The sequence below is a fragment of the Necator americanus genome, chromosome X, assembly GCF_031761385.1.
Source record: "Necator americanus strain Aroian chromosome X, whole genome shotgun sequence".
Lineage (NCBI taxonomy): Eukaryota > Metazoa > Nematoda > Chromadorea > Rhabditida > Ancylostomatidae > Necator > Necator americanus.
This window is the reverse complement of record NC_087376.1, coordinates 33,820,955-33,841,030: the sequence shown is the minus strand read 5'-3', so window position 1 is coordinate 33,841,030 and position 20,076 is coordinate 33,820,955. Positions and strand designations below refer to the sequence as shown.

Genomic DNA, 20,076 nt, shown 5'->3' with positions numbered 1-20,076 from the left:
GTTTCCTCTTCGATTTAGTGTTCAACACCTTTCAATGGTGTCACATAGACTTGTACATTTTTAAGAGACACTGTTTCTAGTTCGAATGATCCAACTGTACTAGTCAACAATACACAAGAATTCTCTGTAGGATTTATTAATGAACTTCGTGGAGATCTATGTACAGCCGCGAAATAATCAGTTGCTCTCGCGAAAAAAACCCGGTATATAGAAATTGCAGGCTTTCGGCTATTCCTTAGAAGAGTGAAATAGGCACAAAACAAAACGGTTACATCGGTAGAGTTGAGTATATAGTAGGCTCTGTGACACGTACATATACACTGGGAACGTATGTCAACCGGCACGAGTTGAGATGTTGTAGTGACTGGTTGTTTGGTAAACCTGTCGAAATACAATCACCGACGTGGACTGTTCACAAGTCGGTGAATTCGCTCCATGGATCGAATCCAGCTGGAGCACATGCTGGAGCTGATAGTGGAAGCAGATGGAACATGCTCGACCAGACAACGGGCAGTACGAAGAAGCAGATTGACCTGAATATTATAATTACACTATGCAAATCTATAGGTTTAATCCTGACAAAAAGAAGTCAGGATGAGTGTTGATCTTTCAAGAAACAATGTCTGGGTTTTTCGAGAATTTCAAATGAAGTATGATAGCCAGTCATCCACACATTTTTTTTTTAGTGAAGAGCCTCACTATATTGTAAATATGACTAGTTATTTCCCTGCTGTGATCTCTTTGAGAGAACTCAACCGGTCACTAAAAAATCTATTTGAATTCGTGGAAGCGTTATCTTCCACTTTATTTTGATGATACCCTTATCCTGTTTAGCAATTAATCAAAAACCATGTGACCACCAATTTCTAGCTGAACCTCCCCCTAGTTAGAAATAAATAGATCTGGAGAGAAGACTAAAATTCATCGATGACGCTCCATCGTTATAATCCGCGCCAAGGTCTAATGATGAATCACATGGGCGCGACAAACTTAGTAACGTTGCTTGCGAAAATCCCTTCTTAACGTCAATTTTATTCCACCACATGAATTTTGCAAAAAAAAAGTACGATCTAAAAAAAACATTTAGAAGTTTCCTAATCAGTAGGCTGATAGAATTAACAAACTAACAAAGAAGCGAAGTAGTAAATCATTTCCATAATTTATTAGATGAAAGAAATGAACTAGCTTGGATGTTCCTTAAAATATCCCCAAGAACCGACACCTAGCTGGATGGCTACTGAGCAGAATTACCAAATAAAAGATTTATATGAAATTAATCTTCATCGAAACCCTAAAGTTTTAGAACTAGCACAGAAAACAATTCAAATAAAATGTTTTCCGGGCCACGGTAATAGCCGTTTGAATTTGTCGAGGTTAAAGAGATCAAATCCCAGATAATTGTGTAGAATGGTTAAATCTTTAAGATAAAGTGAACGAAAAGTTGCTTGAAGGCTCCCGTACGCATTTTTGACCTTCGTATATGATCAATAGTATTTGAAATACTATTCATTTTCGAGAAAACATAGGATAATGTTTGAAACAGAAGTGTTCTTGATATTTTAAGCGATTTTTGTCCGGAAAGAACAACATTTCGAAAGAACGAAAAGTACTGCGTATATTCGTCATTGCATCATCATTGCATTCCTACCAGAAACATGCCCCAAACGACGGAATTGATGTGTGAGATCAATAATCACAAGATGTACAGTAGGACAACTCAAGCAGACAACCGTACGTACATGATGAAGCCAGTTGCTGTAGATGCTAGCTTTGCTGCTTTTTCTTGCTCTTCGAATACCATTTGTAGTCGTCGCCGATTTCGTGCGTTGTTACTGGACATGTTTAGGCTGCAAAATCCGTTATATGTTTGTTCGTCGGTAGATCACGACGTTAATCAATCATCGCTGTAAATATGTCGGTTGTATAGGCAAGAAATCATACAGAAGAGAGAAAGATAGGATATATTTGCATTTGAACAACTCACAACTCACTAAGAAGAGAACATAGTTTTCGTTTTGAAGAACGAATTCAAAGATTTATGTGTGTAGTCGCAAGTCACGAGTAATGACATGAATTTAATCTGGGTCGCATCGATGAAACATGTGACTCCTCAGCGCCGGAACACAAAAGGGAAGAGATGCGGAGCGCTGGTGGACATTTCGTTAATAGTTGAGCGTCTCGAATCGCTGCGATTGCAACATCGCCGGCGAACGCCGACACACGTCGACGATGGAACGACATGTCGAAGACGCTAGTGATGACCCTGAGAAAGATAGGTACGACCGGATGTGCGTATAGTGCATATATGCTATGAGAACGGATAGATCGTTTCGCATTTGTCAGTTCAGGGGAATCGCTTGTCATGCCACATCCATATGCTATATTGTGCGATTAACAGTGATAAGAAGAAGGAGAGAAGGACTTAGTGATGAGTGACGAGGCTGTGTATAAAACAAGAACGAGGTCGTAAAGCCTACTTCCTGCAATACTGGCAATAACAACACTAGGAGAGTCGCTCCGGCATTGTCATTCGTTTCACATCCCGAACGCGAAATTGACATGAGAAACGAGTCTCATACATGTATTTTCAATGGTACAAGAGAACGATATTCGTTCGCACAGTAAACCACAGAAAATTCAAAATCAAAGAAGCGGAAGAGCGCGATGAAGGTCACGCACTGGTGATCCACATGATAGACAGAGTCGGCAGAGTCCAAAGCTACCGTAAATGAGATTATAATTGTCGAACGAGACGGAAAATAGACTAAAAAGATAGCCACTCCAGAAGTTACTCTACAAGAATTACTGTCGTTTTTGTCCCCTCGAGGCAGAGCGCTACTTTCTGAATGCTCGCTGGGATTTCTTTGACGAGTACATCCACCGACGCAAGTTTTCTTGGTTAAGAATGGCCAAGAAATCCCCTAGTAGACTATTCCATCTAAAATTTTGGAGTAACATGCAAAAATTGAGTAGAGTACCGGGTCCGTCAAATACCTCGAATACGCTAAGGTAGAAGAGCTAAGTTATCTACTTATTAATCTACAAACAATAATGGCACAACAAAATAGAAAACCATACTTTATCCGAGTGAACACAAAAAACGAAAAATTCCTCAATCAACTTATTTCGCAATGGGAACAATTACAGTTCGTCTCATGGCGGACCGACGGGTCGATTTCCTCACACAGAAGGTAAGAAGTTCTCTTATAAGATCTGTTCCCTTATCCAGAACCTTAAGAAAGAGGGATTACCAATTTTCGTGATCCTTTAACGGCAAATTAGAAAGACGACAACCGAGAATTACCACCTAGAAGCGGCAGAAGTCAACCAACTCATATGGAAAACGATCGGTGGCTGAGGTTAGAAGTTGCAGTGTGGAGGAAGAGGAACAAAGCGATTCCTTTCTCCAGAAAATCTCCAATATGTGACAAAAACCAAACAGTTAATTGCGAACTTCGTTAAAACAAGACGCACAACAGTGCTTAGCAATGTCAATAAGAAATGACGTCAATAGGAACATTTTAATTGTCTGAACTGCAGAATATGTTATAGGTTTTTTTGTTTACAGTAATCGTAAAAACGCGGAATAATTCTGGTAGCTCACGTTATGTCCGTACGTTCCCATATGCACGTACACGTAATAATGGACGACGTTACCATGGGAATGACGATCCCTTCAAGCATTGTACTCGAATTAAAGAGTTTATTTTTAGAAAAACAACATGTGTATTGACATTTTTAAAAGTAAAGAAGTTTGATGTATTTACATTACAAAGTTGTATTTGGGAATGGAGTAATGTAATCTTGAACTAAGAGAAGGTTCTAATCCTTGAGTATAACAATCAAGTGAGGTCATCTCTCGCAATGATAATAAGATTTTGTTTATGTGAAAGAATGCCATGTATATGAACGAGAAACAAATTATTATAGCGCTTGCATATCGTTAGATTTCTGGAAACAGCAACATACTCAGGGACGGAATTAAACTCAAAGGTAACGTCCTCATGAATGAGAAATTATCGATAATCCTTAACCATAATATCAACGATCATACTGTTTGTTTCGTTTGATCAAGAGATCAATAGAAATTTGACTATTCATATGATCAATGGCAGCGATTGATTTTTTGATCGATAATTTTACCTATCAGGGTTGACATTTCATAAAGGACTTTATGTACGATTTCTAGCAATGAATTAACCAGTATTCAGTAAAATTACTCATTACCGGTTACCTAAAAAGTTGCACTCTTGTCGCAATAATGAAGCAAAAACGATACTGGTCTAGTTTTTGAGGAAATTCTTTCAGGAAAGTTACGAGGATGCAAACTATTTCTGTGTTTAATCAGGGTGAACCATTGGATTTCTTGATTTAATCGTAGAAAAAGTCAAGAACGCCTGATGCGAAGGATCAGATTATTCAATTCATGGAGATCAGTTGATCACAATGGCAGAGGTGGTCGATAAGGAGAAGGTTACTAAAGGCCCATCTAATATTTAGTTGTTATTGCAGGAACAGATAAACAAAATAAAATATGCTTCTCCTGAATTCAAATCTTCTATCTTAAAACTGAAACTTAATTTAATGTTAGTTAAAATAAAGTGCATATCTAATTCACTTCCACCTAAAATAATCTTCACCGCATTTTAGTGGCAATCTATTAAAGATCGCAACCAAACGAAGAAAAATACGATCAAAACTAAAGGGCAAAGTTTTCTGCGATAAAATCAAGCCAAATTGAAATATTCGTGAAGTATGGGAAATGAATAAGGCGCTTAGTATCACTACCCTTTTTTTCTTCTAAGGTTAACATGGGAACGGAAGGAATCAATCATTCTATTTGTGAGAGCACTGCCCGTGTACTACTCAAGAAGTTCAAATGAGAAAAAAAGAGAAATATGGTTATACGACGGGCCTACGATGATAGCCGGAAGGTCTTAGGAAGAAGTCACAGCGTTGACTCTGAACCACTCTAATCTTCCATTTTTTTTCAGCTACTAAGTTCTATGGCAGCTTTCGCAACACTGGGCGAATTATTAGCCTAATTTGAACAAGCAGAGAAAACAAAAAAGTAGGTGAATTAGAACCGTGGTCAGACAACCTCCGCGAGTCTAACCGTGGAACAACCTGAGTAGTCCAAGAATGCCAAGAATGGAGTGTGGAGAAGTTCAGCCGTAATGTGTCAGCTGAAGTAGGCAAAAAAATTATTAATTACAGGGCATATGAAAAGTGATGGGCATAAACTGTGAACTTATGCAGCAGATTACGTCATGGACCGGTTCGGTTAGCGAAACGTATGCTAAGGTAACAAGAATTAAGCGGATGAGACGAGACCGTGCACGGGGGTGACCGCGAACGGGCGACCACCTCCGGGTGACGCACATCGGTCGACACTCAGCTGGTCGACTCACGCCCACCCACAATACGCAGTCGTCGTTTCGGGGCGTTTCAACCTTGACTTACATGGAATCGTTTCGCTAACCCATTTCTGTATCGAGTACAACACCCTACTCAAATCTTTCTCATGAGGAAAAACCAATAATGAGCGCAAAACACGGTTCCGCCTCGACAAAACGCGATGAGGTTTGGCTGTTTTGACTGGATCCGTCAGAGAAATCTGTTCGAGACCAAACCATCGCTTTCGTGTACTATTCATTATTCTTTGGATTTTCTTTGGCTTCAGATGAATGTTACTTGATTGCTATTTGACTTCTTTGGCGCTGACGAAGTGTGAACCAATGTGAATCACTTTTTTCACCTTACACAAATTATTATAACTGCAACATGTCATCAACGAATACATTACATTGTGAATACGTTGTGAAGTGTGTGTTGTACTCTTTCTGAAGTGGTTTTAGCGTAAATCACTTCACTTGAAAGTACTCGTCACTACAATAAGCGTTCAGTAAATCATTGCTGTGCTTGACATAGAAAACACATCGCAACATTCTTCCACAAATAACTAACACATGTTTATACAGTACTCGAGGTAAAATCGCAGTAAATTATAAAATTTTGTTGGATTTATAGAACTTTACGATTTCTTTGAATCAAAGAAAACTATTAAAAGATTCCCTTACTGCATTGATCTAATGAACAGTCACAACAAAGAGAGGAATGTACGCTGGAAGGTGATTTTCGAATAAGCAAAGAAAATCAATAAAGCTGAGCATAAACGGAAAATGGTTCAAGGTATATGGAGAGGACAGCAAGGGTGAATACAGAATACATCCACATCTATAAAATAAGTACTTTTCCTGTCTATGTTCGAAACCGACGTATTATATATCAACGAGAATATTGACAAAAACCAGGAAAGAATAATGATTAGGACTGTGCAACAATAATATCAAAAACAAAGTTGAATGGAGTCCCTAGGGAAAAAACCACAGACAAGTTAGACAAATTTCTTTACTCTCATAATCCGTGGAAAGCTCTAATACGAGTCTGTTCTAGTTTTTATTGCTCTGGCCCCTTTGCATTTAACCGAGAAAATGTTTCGCCTTTTACTAAAGATTTTCGTGCAAGGAAGCTGTTTATGAGTATTTCCCGATTATTGAAATCCTCCATATTTGAGAACTGAAAAAACCCAATAATTAACTCATTTTAGGTTTACAAAGGGAGAGTATTTGAAATAAATTAGTGTCTTCGTCATAAGATCTATAATCAAAGAATTCATTTTTTTTTTGCGAAATACGAAACGAAATCCAATTAATTTTTCGGTTTCGAAAGGGCAGATGACAGCAACACTATAAATCTTGCTTTAGAATTTCTGGAACATTCCGGAAATAAAAATTACTTTACACATTCATATCGCGACCCTCATGAACAATTTCGCAACATAAGTGAGACTAACGAAGAAAAAGTAGGGAGTAAGGACACAGGAGTCATAGCTGCATCGGGTGGAACGCTCTCATTCCATCTTTGGACGCATCATGTGTTACAGAGAAATACGGAAGTAGGAGAGCCGCTCTTGCTGAGCTGCAGCTTCGTCAGTTCCTTCTTCGTACAGAATGAGATTATGCTCCACTGCAGTATTTTAGCCACTAAATAAATTCCTTATAAAATTGTTTCAGAAACGACGCAGCTGTAGAAATATTGCAGCAAAAAGAAAAAAAAAACGAACGTGAAATCACTGAAACATTAGTAGCAATGCCCAAATATATTTTATGGGGTTCAAGAGAGCTGTAGATTGATATTATTTTTAATGTGCATGTCAGCCCAGAAATTTGACTCTTCAATTAATTTTTTCATTTAAATTTTTACTCTAACTTATATGAATATCGACTAATTCCTCGAAGTAAATATAATTTATCTCAGGCATAGAATTTCATTATAGTTGTCCTGATTCGAAGTTTCAGACAGTTAAATGGGCAATGAACTAGAAAAATTTCTAGCTAAATGGGTCAGTCAACGTGTCAGTTAATTGTACGAAAAAGGAACGTCTTGACGCAAAACTTTAACAAAATTGTTGCTGTGTAGCTGTGAAAAATCACTAATAAATAATTATTGCGACTGGTATCCACTAATCCGGCATTCTTCATCCATCAAGAACACCTTCATAAACGTTAAATCTGCAACGTTTTCGTCACAACAAACACATAATTACTCACAGCACAATACATCAACCTTCCTCTCGGTACTTTCAACATTAGGGCTCTTATTATGTCTGGTGTTGCTGTTTTGTTGAAGATTCCTGTTTGCTTTCACTCCTATGACTTTTTTCAACGCTAGTGTAACGCGGTTCATTACAGTTCGTCTGCGGGAACAAATCACTCGTTAAAAGTTCGCGATAAGTTGAAGTTCTCTCAGAAATGCCCATTTCAGTCAACCGCTAGTTTTTGTTCTGGTCGGAGGTTCTGGCATCGGCAACAATTCCAGGTGTTACACACCGCTTCTGTAATCCAATTGAATGAAGAAAAAACTGAAAACTCAGCAAAACATTGCATCAACATTGCATTAATAACGTCGGTGTTGTTACCACCTGTACCTAACGATACAAGCCGCTTAACGTTTTCATTCTGCGTTTTCTTTCTTACAAGGAAGAAGTGATGATTAGCATCCATAGCGTAATTACATTGTGCTTTTGACGCATAGGGAAGAAATTTTTTAGGATAAAAGTCAAAAATTTATAGATTCAAATGATGAAAGAAGAAATGGAAGAGGGAATGACGTTTTTCCCTCAGCTCTACAAAGCGATGTATAAACGGTGAAAGCTTTATTTTCATTCATTGTATCAGCAAAGATCTAATTTCACCAGAAAATTTTAAACAGAATTTGAATTTGAAATTTCCACTTTTGCTCAGCACTTCCCTGATGCTAAGGCAGGGCAGATACAGTAGGGGAAAACATAGGAAAAAAAACTGCACGTCTGCTCTGTATAATCCTTAGTCGATATGGAATTTGAACTAGCTATTCAACATTATTGAGCATCAGATGAATTGATATAAACTGCAATCGCACTTTTTAGTGGATATGAACATCGTTTAAAATGTTTTTTAATCCAAAAAATAAAAATTTACAGAAGTCGTCCGGAATAAATATTTGTGGAAATAATTGTAAGCAGGAATTTTCTTATACATTTTTACAGATTTTGAAAAGAAATCAGTTCCGATGAGATCATTACTTAATTGGGTACGTTTACAGGACAGCAACTTTTAAATAATTTCCACTCAATTCTTCCCCTAAACAAGTTCAATTAGTGCACCTTCCTCCATTTTGACGAGATGTAGAGACTTACACGTTGTAAATGCAATGGAAATGAGTACTCCTGGGACTCAAAATCTCTCTATCAACTACATCGCTACAATTTTTTTCATTAACAGATATTTTTGAGGAACTTTACATTATTACTCCCATGAAAGCTATTCTTGTTTAATCGTTCATTCATAGCACGAACGAATGGATCCCACGAAACATCACTTGAAACTGCTCGAAGCAATTTCTTCTAACACTATGAACTTCATGTCTCTTTATGAATTCAAAACTCGTGCTGTGTCTCCCTTGATATACCTGAACTAGTAGAAAATGTAACATGTCAGATACGGAACTTTAATTCGAAAACTCGAACAAGCGATATCGAATAAGTATGTAATGACACTTCAAAAACAACATCCACACGGGAGTAAACAACGAAAACCGTATTCTGCAACTCAATACAGCCCGCAGTTGGGATCACATACGATCGCAAACGATGATGTGTTGGATAGACAGACTATGCATTTGTGTTGACAACTGAGTGCACGATTAACATCAATTGGAATAAGTACAGGCGTACGTACGAAAAAAAGTAAGATGCAGAACGATTTAAATCCAAAGCGGGCTGATGACAGGAAACAAAGAAAGAAAAACCGGTGAACATGCTATTACACACAGAATGTTTCATCCAACACGGCAGATTGATAGGGAACCAATAACATTAATAACCACAACACTATGATAACTACGAGAATACAACATAAGCAAATGTGCTGTTCATTGTAACCGCGCATGGCAGGACACAAATGGTTGGAGGAGCTGTTTTCCTCCATATCTGCAGCGGATGTACGATAAAGTCCCGTTTTTCAGCAAATATTTCTTTGCCACCGAGATGGTGAGGAGTCTAAACTAGCCTTGTGATACAATACTAGGCGAAGCGTGGGCGGCATAGTAATAATCCGAATAGACAATGATCCACCCTACTGTCCGACACTGGGGAAGAACACAAAAACGTAGCGGTAGTACAACCCACAATGAACGCGTATTTACGACCGTAGACCCAATGAAACCAATATTGTCGGTAGGCAAATAGCGAATGAGCAGATCAGCTTGTAGGGAACAGAAATGAAAAGACGAAAAGATAGACACAGTTTAAATACACAACGACTAAAAGCAATGACTGTCCGAGCGCAGGAATGTCTAGCTGAAGTGAGGAATAAAGGAGGGCAAACAGGAAAACAGAAGAAAGTTGACCGAGTGCGAATTCGGGTAAAGCTATGCATTACGGAAGGTCGAAGGAGCTGGGCTCAGAATCTGAAGATGTAACATCTTGCACAAAAAATTGTATTTGACAGTAAACAAGAAAATGTGACTCACTATGTCATGCTGAAATCGGACTGCGACAGTGAACCACGTGAGCTGCTGTCATCCATGTCAGATACTACAAATATCAAGGGTTTTGAGCTGCAATCATACCATCACCATCACAATTTTAGCACATTAGAGAAAAACAGTGTTCAATGTTTCAGACAATATCGGTGGATTATGCGAGTACAGTTCGTGAAGAGTCGGAACGCAAGCAAACAGATTAACCACTAAACAGTTAAATCTGCTGCCTTGATTATAATGAGACGTTCGAAAGAAAAAAACCTACTAGCTATATTAACTGCGAACGGTTGCTTGAAGGAAACCATGCACGTTGGATCTATTATTTAAATTTACTTTCGAACTCTTTATAAAAATGTTTACGCTCAACACTTCGTCAAGCATTACTATCTATATCAAGCAGTTTCTAGATCTCACAACTGATTTAATATCATGCATGGAACTCGTGGGATCTGAAGTGCTAATTTCTCCAGACTGATCGCCCCGAATAGCTGTTTTGTTGAGGAGTACGGTTAGTCATTCGACTCAATCGATTCGATTTTTTTTGCGCATTTTCGTTTGTGCACATTTTATGCAATCGTTATAATGTAAAACCGGACATTCGGTGGGGATGACTCAATGTTTTCTCACTTCTATTGAATTCCCTGACCGTCCTTGCAAACACATTCTTTTAGTTACGTTTTAACCGCATAAAACCATTCTCTGCACCATCATTTACCAGCGCAAAGTAGTAATCGATACTCACATGCGTTTGACTGCTTGCGGCCGATGCAGCAGCAAAATGTGGTAAAATGGCTAGCCAGTTATATGTGTGACATACCGTTGCCATCTGCGTGACGGGACGAAGAATGCTGAGGAACACACGGAGGTCCCATGAGGTCCGGTCGTATCAGTGACGTCATTGAGTCCATTTTCGTAGAGAATCGCGACACAGCCACTTCGATATTCCTGCAGTTTTTTGTTGAATTTTGTTAATTAAAGTGATTCCAGTACACATTGACACATTTAAAAAGTTGTTTTCGAATAGATCACTAAACAGACAGTATTTTACATATAATATGATCACAAAAGGTGTTCATGTGAACTTAGCTCGTTAAACGGCGGCATTTATGGGACAGGTTTTAATAACGTTATGAAAAATGCCCGTGCAATTATCCTTACTTCGATACCAGGACAGCTTTTCAGAATGAAATTCGAAGGTGTATATTTTGAATGACGAAAAAAGTGTTGTGTTCTAACCTAGGTGCAGACTTTAGTGTAGATGATATGAGTTAAACTGCTGTCTAAACATCTTCAAGCTGACGAGACAGCCTACTCTTCAATTTCGAAAGAATACAAAACACGACGTAAAATTGTGGGTGTTCTTATTTGCTGAATGATGATGACCTTTTAGTAGCTTTTTTCGTGCTGGACCTATTGTTAACGTGCTTAATCAATGAAAACACTGAAAAATCAGAGAAAGATGAAATAACATCCATCCACAATAATTTCTATTTGATATTGCATATACTGGTACAATTCTGCCGAGTTAAAGGTGGACCCTAGTTCTCTGGTGTTAAATGTCGGATAGCCCTGAATATACAATATACAACAGGCACCAAGAGAGAAATCGGCTTTGCGCAAAACCAGCAAAAAAACTGTAGTGCACTTATTTCCATGATTTTTAATGCGGTGTCATTTAGTAGCATTTAGCAAAACAGCGTATAGACAGTATTTTCTGAGTTGCCCCGGACCAGAGGTTGTTAAAATTCCGTATTTATTTAATGAAGGAATTAAACAGCCTTATGCCCTGTTCAGCTAAAAAAAATACTGAGTCATCATGCCGAGGTTTAATGAAAGTCGAACACGGAGCAGCTAGACATATATTGCGGATAGGCCCTCCATCATTAGAAACCGACAGGACGAACAAATATTACAACAATATAGCTGGAAAACCAAGATAAAAAAGTGCAACTACGACTACCGTGACATTTCATTCTTCTCCTTGCGCAATGTGCTGATCACATCTTCCAACTGGCGGATCTGAGCGGCCTCTAGAAATGAATCGATTGTAAAAAAAAGTCTAGCATTTTTGCGTTGGGTCTAACTCACTGTTCGCTTCTCTTTCCCTCATTTCAGCAAGCTGGTGTTCCACTCGTCTTAAATGCGATCGCAGTCTTGCAACTTCAGATCCACCACGACTACCGCTATCCATGCGCATGTTGTCATTGCTTTCGCTGAAATGTTCCTTAGTGACGAAAGTTAAAGAATGAAGGAGTTAAAGAATCTAATGTCAAAATATCCAAAGTGGTGCAAAGAAAGTCGGCCAAAAGAACCCATAGTCGGGACAAGAATAAAAACAAAACATTTTGAAAAATAAATATATAAAGTCATTTGGAACATATTTAAACGGGATATTTCTACTACATCAACACTAAGGTATTGGGACCTAGCAAAAATCGAACAACAACTCTATGATGATGGTATTGATAATGAGACGAAAAAGACCAGGAAGAAAGAAGACAACAAAAAGTCTTACCCTTGATTAACGAGGGAACCAACTACCTCGTCATCAGGCTCAATAAAACCATTCAAGTATGCCTTCTGAAGGCTTGCTTGCATCTTTCTGGAATTAAATGAACATAAAAGAGATTGAATATGGCTAAAACAGTGAATGAAATGTTATACATGGATGGCCTATTTCAACAAAGTTTCACTCATAAAATTGTAAGACGCGGATTGAGTAATTCAGGACATGCCACTCACCTTTTCTCTTGATTGAGTTGATCCATTTGTTTCCCAAGAGTATTAAACAACAATTCTTGCTCGTGTTCAAGTGCGTTTTCCTGGTCAATTTTTTCTTTGCGCATCCGATCCATATTCTGAAGTGGAAATATCACCTAACTTCATTCACATTATTTGCCACTGCAAGGTGCAGTGCATATTTTTGCGCTGCAATTCTGGGCTTTCACATTATTCTGCAATAATCTATGAAACGAAAACCAAAAATCAGTCCAGACAAAGACAACAAACGATTCTTCATGACTATAGTCTCCTAGGACTAAGTCTTCGAATGACAAGGAGATTGAAAATACTGCCAACATTTAGAGAAATATGTACCAAACTCTCCAGAAATTGAATAATTCAGGGACCTATATCCTCCAGAATTTGTCTTTGTGATCACTAGCACTGAGTACGAAAATCAATGTTTTCCCTTGCTCTTTATGCAAGCGCACTTGTCTAAAAACTTTAGGTCTAAAAAGGACTTGAGAATCTAATGCTGCTTGTCTCCTAAGAAGAAGAGAGCTCCAGAAATGTCAAGCACATTGATAACAAAAATAGAATTGAATCTTGGCAAACTCCTCAAAAAAAAAGAAAATAAAAATAATACCTTTCGACCAGCAGCCATTTCACTTTCCATACGACGAATAGTGGTAAGGAGGCTGTCGATGACACTAGCTTGTTCACTCTTCACGTTCCCCTCCAAAATATCACGCTCGGATTGCAACTAAAATACGGATCCCTTTAGCTTTGATCAGCTTTGAACCACGACTAGCCACCAAGCATTCAAAAGCATGCTTCTTTAAAGTGCTAATAGAAAAATATCTATAATTAGAAGTATCTAATTATATAGTTGTGCACATTTCAGTCGTTTGTGTTTGTAACGGTTAAGTCGTTATATTTTTCACAATAGCACATAGAAGAAATCAAAGAGAAAGTTCAGATACATTTACACTTGAGGCTTTTTCTCCCGGAGTAGTGATATTGGATTCTATGGATATTTACATTCAAAATTCGTTAACGTACGATGCGCATAGCCTGGATAATGAGAAACTTCTCAGTGCAAAGCCACGAAAAAAAAAACATTAATTCTTAAATGTTTCACTGTATGTTTCACCAATCATAGTGATTTAATTCTCGAAAAACATTGATACTGTCGATAATTGAATGTACCAGGCAAGTACTCATACCACACTCACTTTTTGTCTGACACTGTGAGAAAGATACATGAACTGTTTTTGGTACAGCAACCGAAAAAGCTTCAGTTTGTAGACCCAAAAAAAAAACATACGACAACCTTCAATCCGACGTTCTAAGTCAAACACGTACTCCACCAATGAATTTCAGGAGAATGCTACAACGCAAATGAAATATTTTTCTAAATTCACTTTCAAATGGAGATACTTCGAATTTTTAATAAAACATTTTTCGTAAAAAATATTGAGCAAAAATAAAAGAAGCCACGATCGAAATTTGAATTCTACTCATAACCAAGGAAAAGTAGTTTCGGCTTCCTATTGAAGGAATGTCCCACACAACTGAATTGTACGAATTTCAGTGAGGTGAAAGCAAACGAAGCGGTGAAATCAATAGAGCAGCAATACTACAGCTCGCCATTTCCTCGTTACCGCGATACAAGCGTGCGACTCAAATGTGAACAACTCTCGCATTATTTCAACTACGTTTGCATTGCAACCATTTCGTAACAACTGAAAACCTGAAACTAAACGAGAACTATTTTTGAACCTATGATGGCAAAAGAACAAAACCACTATTCCCAGTATACTGCACCTGTACAGCGCCAAAAATCGGCAGAATGAGCGAAAGGGTCGAAGATATAGATACCATTGCGGTTCCAGGCCGCGCTCGATTCTGTATTGTAATTATGAAATGATGAGAACTTAGCGTGAAGACAACTAAAACAAATCGAAACACTGCATCAACCAAAGTCACTTCGGGTCCTAACCTTGCTAGGAGCAAGTGCATGAGAAGAGGACCCCCTAACGAGAAGAGCAAATGGATGCTTAGGAAGAATCCAAGCGCTCCTGTGAATGGTTCGTGGGTTTTCGTGTTTTGCTGTATCAATGCGATGATTCTTTGCACGCATTGGTAGTGCGATAGAGTAATTCAAATCCATTATGATAAACGACTACAGCATAAGCAAAGATCTCAATTTCGCCATTTGCATGAATGAGTGCGAAAGGTTTCGCTGGAAAGGATGTAAAAAGGAAGTTTAATAAGAAAAACAAACACACCTGTTTAATTTTCCTCATTAGATCGTTTGTCAAGAATTCTTCTTCTTGTTCGTACTTTTGCGCCAACGTTTCTTTGTCATTCTTCAGTTTCTGAATTCTGAAACAAGAAAAAAGACGGTCATTTAAGCCATTCACAAAGGAGGAAGACAGAAAGAGAACAGCAATCACAAACAAGTGATAATACAAATGAAGTTAAACGGTTAAGATTACGAATTATCATCATTTTGAAAAGTGGATGAAAGCGTTAAGAGAGTAAAAAATAGTAGGAAAAGGTACCTTTTTAGTAATATATTAGAAATATATTCCTCTTCCTGTTCTGCCTTAGCGTAAATCTTCACGTAAGTCTCTTTGATCTGTTTATTGACGCTTAACAAATTGTCGTAACTCTTCTGCATTTCTCTCAGCTGACGCTAAAATGGAGCGCGTTTCTAGACGATTGAACAGAAAAAAAAAAACTCGAACCATTCTATATGCCCCACCTCTTGTCTACGACATCTTTTCAGTAATTCAACAGCTTCAACATATAAAAGTTGCTTCGAGTCATCTTCCTTGGACGCTTCACGGCTCGTATTATGAACGACCACAGCCGCTTCCCTGTTCTCCGCCGATCCGAAACGTCGTTGGGCCTATTAGCAACCATTAAAAGAAATAAGAACAGAGCAGAGAAATGGCGAAAAGGGTTTCCTCACAATTATCATTTGGTATAATTCAGGATACTTATTTTTTACTTCGAGATCGCGGCTCAGTTCAACCATATCCATTCTGCTAATGGTCGAACGGCGACTCGTTTCTCCGCTATCCGATATACCGTATCCCTGGAAGCAGAATAGTTTCACAGTGAAGTCGTGAGGCTTCAGCGAAAAGCCATACAGTGCAAATGACAACCGGAAGGAATGGACTACCGTGTCGGACAAGAGTGGGATAACATCGTTCAAACGCCTACCGCTGCAGTAGCAATTGATTGAACAAGCCGTAGTTAAACAACTCCACCACTATCTACGCCTCCTTTATTTTGAATCCATCGACTAACAGAGGAAACATCTACAGTCTAATCGGTAGATGAGATGGCAAAGAACTCCCAAGCACCTACCAACGGGTAACGGGGGGGAGAGAGGATTTAGATGAAGATCCAGCATAAGCCAAGCGCAAAATCAGGTGGTTCTGGGGCAGCAGATGTTTTTTTTGGTGGCCGCTGATAGCGGGCATCGACTAGCCACACGCTTATCGATACCCGCAATAGTGCAGTGTGTTCCGGTGCATAAGGCACCCAGACGCCGAAGACGTTTAAATGCACAATGCAAATGTTTGCGTATAGTGAAATAATTGTCTCGAAACGTTCAAGAATCAACTGGAGCAGAAAAGAGGGTGAAATTTTTAGAGAAACACTGTTCGAGTTTAAGCGTACCAAAAGGATGAAAGATCCTACACATCCAGCAGATTTGACACAAAGAAACAAAGGAATGCCCCAGAGAGCACAAGAAATGCCAACAAACATTTACGTTAGTAGAGCAATGAAGCTTTGTGAAGCTACCAAAGGTATATCAAAATATTACATGGTTAAAACAAACATACTACTGCGCTGATTGAAGTTAGATATTCTAGCTTTCCCCGATCAAGATCCTTACAGTGTTAGTTTGTTTTGGAATATTTCTGAAAAAAAAAGTTGATGTTTCTATCTGCTTGTAAGCATTTTTTTGCACTTTCAGTCGTAAAGCTCATTTTTTCACCGATATCTGGATAAATTACAGCTGGAAAGCAAATGCAGCCGCCCAACCAGAAGTATTTCACCAAATTAACGTTCCGAAATGGGCAAAGCCTCACCTAGGAATGTCATATGATGAAAATAAGAATGTTTAAGTTGGAAGCACAAGTAGAAGTAAGGAGACCATCTAGAATAAAATGACATTGCACGAAAAAAATCCTCCATTATTTCTTAACTTATTTGACAAAAAATCTCCTTCCTTGAAATTGAAAGATTTGTTCGAACAAACCACTTTTGTGTCGCTCCCAGACAACAAGAGATTTTTCTTCACATCCTAATTAATGCATACATACAAGATTCAAGATACATCTCTCGCAGCACTAGCAGAACCGACTATAATCAAAGTTTCAACAGGGAAGAAGCTCTCGTGAGAAGAATGCATGCGAAAAAATCCATAGATTACGGGTGACATACTTTGAAGTAAAAAAAAATCCGCTTAGTAGCTGGGAATCCTAGATTATCGTTTAGTGTAGAAGATGTTAGGGGTTCAAATCACATTATATACGTGTGATAAATACGGATAGCAAGTTCAAGGATTAAAGTGGTTTTTTGACTTTGATTTTACCTGTTCTAGTATGTCGAAGTGTAAATTTCATAATATCTGTCCGAAAAAAGGGAAGAAGGGAATTCAGATGTTATACTGTGATGTTGAAAGATTGCAAACTTTTAAAGATCCGTTCTTTTAAAATATCGTGCTAACCGAAAACTATTAATGTAAAATCTTCTGATTTAAGCGATAAACCTAAAGAAAGTCGAGAGAACTTCTATTATCACAGTTTAAGATTTATTTTTAAGACTCGCGATTTAAGATCTTCTTAACCTAACTATTCCCAAACAGCACGTCACCCAACAAGAGTACACAAACATTTTTCACCTGTTTTGTAACCTTGGTCTCGTAGAAATAGATAAAATAAATAATAAGATAAATGGAGATAAATAAGAACAAAATAAAGAAAATGAAGAAATAACCAGAAAAGTGCAACAAAAGGTATCAAATTTGGCGACTGACGTAAAACAAGGATCGTCAACAGAGAAATAACAATGCATAGGTGAATCACGAATTGCGAACACTTTATACTTTATATCTTCGTAGACGTGAAGCATCTGCTTAAAAAACTTAAGCTGATGTGAAAAACAGTCGGAGGTTACAAATGAATCCTCTCGAAGTTTCTTATACATCTCCAAGAAACGGGAGAAATACAGCGATCGAATGTGCTATCGGATTTTTGTCTATCAAATTTATAGCATACCGCTCTTCTTGCTTCATTACTGCAATTTGAAGTTTGATCGCTTAGAAACAAAACTAGAAGATGAACTAAAAGAACAGCTAAGAAAAGGCAATTTATTGAAGATAAATAATATTTTCAATTCTGTACCTCAAAAACTATATTTACAGTGAATGACAGAAGTATTTCGCATAATTGCTCTAACTTTGTAAAGCCTCTGAGAAAATATATAACATATAGCCATACAGATGAAGTTTTTCATACATTACTTCTGGTTAATACCAAGTATAGCAGCGGTAAAGAATCGATTATTTCCGCGAAGTACAATGGACAATGCATGGCGGCGCAGTCTCACAGGGCCCTCCTGCAGAAACGAAACTCAAACTTTCTATACTCACCCAGAATTAACATTAAGAATGAGGGAGTAGAAGAAAGATACTAAACATAAATGTAGTGCTCGCACAACAAAGCAGTATATACATACGTTCTTCTATATTGGTGTGAGTAGGCTTGGGTTATGCATCCGTGCCATATCAATAAAGAAGGGGAAAACAGAAAAACTTGACGTTACAAAATATTTAAAAAGAGGAAATAATACGTAAACTGCTAACCTCACTTACCTCATCACTTTCAATAGGAGGATCTCCACATTCAGAAGTTCTGGAAGAGATCAGCATCGGCGAAGCTGCCACCGATTCGGGGCTGAAAGTGGGAATCAGTGGAGAATTTTCAAGCAACCGATCCAAAACATTATGCACTTTATTTTCTATTAGAGCACTGTGAACAGGAAGAAAACAAACAGGCTATGAAATTATAATTTTAGGGTCTAAAATCCCATTTCTGAAAAGTACCAATAAACCACCGGTCAGGATCCAGCGTCAACCTATTCGCAGATTTTGATCAATCAACATAAATCAGTAATAACAAGATCTTGAGTAATGAAATCCGCGATCCTACAACTCTACTCAAAAAGTAGAAACAGGATCTGTAGAAGAGGGTAGAATCAGTGAGGTTTGGTTGCTTCCCTCGAATCAATGCTAAAAGTTCTCTCCTCTCTTCAAACAAGATTGTGGAAATGAACACCACTGCACCGTTGAACGAATAGATAATTATATTAATGAACTAAATAAAGAACTTCATCACACCGCAATAAATCAACTGATTCGGAGAAAAAGAATAACTTTTGCAAACACCGCTGACTAGATCATCCCAACAATGACAATATTGACGAGACCCACTGTGATTTGGAAAATTTCGAATCGAAAGAAAAGGGTAAACCCTCTGTTCCGGTGGTGATAGAGACAAGAAATCTCCCAGAAATTCTTTTTCTAACTCACCTTGGCGCCGATGGTTCGAAATCCGGATGTGGACTGCTGCGAAGCAGTGGAAAATCCGAAGGACGACGGTCCATCACCTGATGAGAAGAAGTAACAATGAATCATTTGGTTATGCAACTTCAAACCTCATCGAGCGATTGATAGCAGTCAAAATACATGCGTACAGCAGAGAATCAATGATGTGCGCCATGAAACATTTATGCAATGTGCACTACGGATCAATAAATGTGTAAATTGAGCGGTAAAGAAGAGGACGGATTGGAACGGATAAGTTGCAACGCGAATGAGAGATTGTCGACAATGAGGAGCTGCGCCAAACAAATCCAAGAAAAGATAGTCAGTTCAGTAGTGTAAGAGTGAAGAACAGCAGTGTCCGACACCGGAAGGCAGTGGTGTGACACCGAGCAAAAATCTCAGATCTCCAATAATCTGCAAAGAAGGATGTTGAACATACGAATGCCTTGCTAGAAATGTGGAAGAGGATTGGAACTGTGGCTTATAACAGAGCCAGGACTTGAGCTCTGCTGTAATAGTAGGCAAAACAACAGGTGCGCTTGAGGATACAGAAAATGCCTTAAGAACAAAATCTTAACAAAACAATAGTCTGAGGATGGATCGAAAGAACAAAGCACGACAAGATGGCTAAAAACAGA

The 20,076-nt window shown here is 38.3% G+C and overlaps 1 protein-coding gene across 3 annotated transcripts; it reads right to left on the bottom strand.

Annotated features, from left to right (window-relative positions):
• Positions 1-412: 412 nt before the first annotated feature.
• Positions 413-19,497, bottom strand: RB195_026257 (uncharacterized protein; the record flags this gene model as incomplete). 3 transcript variants are annotated; one of them, XM_064214727.1, is made up of 16 exons in its annotated part: positions 9,973-10,011; positions 10,075-10,083; positions 10,112-10,138; positions 10,904-10,934; positions 10,981-11,031; positions 12,047-12,116; positions 12,175-12,299; positions 12,602-12,688; positions 12,829-12,944; positions 13,454-13,570; positions 15,099-15,195; positions 15,375-15,508; positions 15,578-15,724; positions 15,788-15,913; positions 18,707-18,788; positions 19,424-19,497. In XM_064214727.1, 16 exons carry the CDS (start codon positions 19,495-19,497, stop codon positions 9,973-9,975), a joined length of 1,332 nt encoding a protein of 443 aa, XP_064070608.1. The 3 variants fall into 3 exon arrangements, with proteins under 3 accessions (XP_064070607.1, XP_013302514.2, XP_064070608.1); XM_064214726.1 differs by lacking the exon at positions 9,973-10,011 and adding exons at positions 413-533; positions 1,740-1,847 and having other exon boundaries at positions 10,075-10,138; positions 10,904-11,031; positions 18,698-18,788; XM_013447060.2 differs by lacking the exons at positions 9,973-10,011; positions 10,075-10,083; positions 10,112-10,138; ... (11 more) ...; positions 18,707-18,788; positions 19,424-19,497 and adding exons at positions 413-533; positions 1,740-1,847; positions 3,605-3,684.
• Between the last annotated feature and the right edge of the window lie 579 nt (positions 19,498-20,076).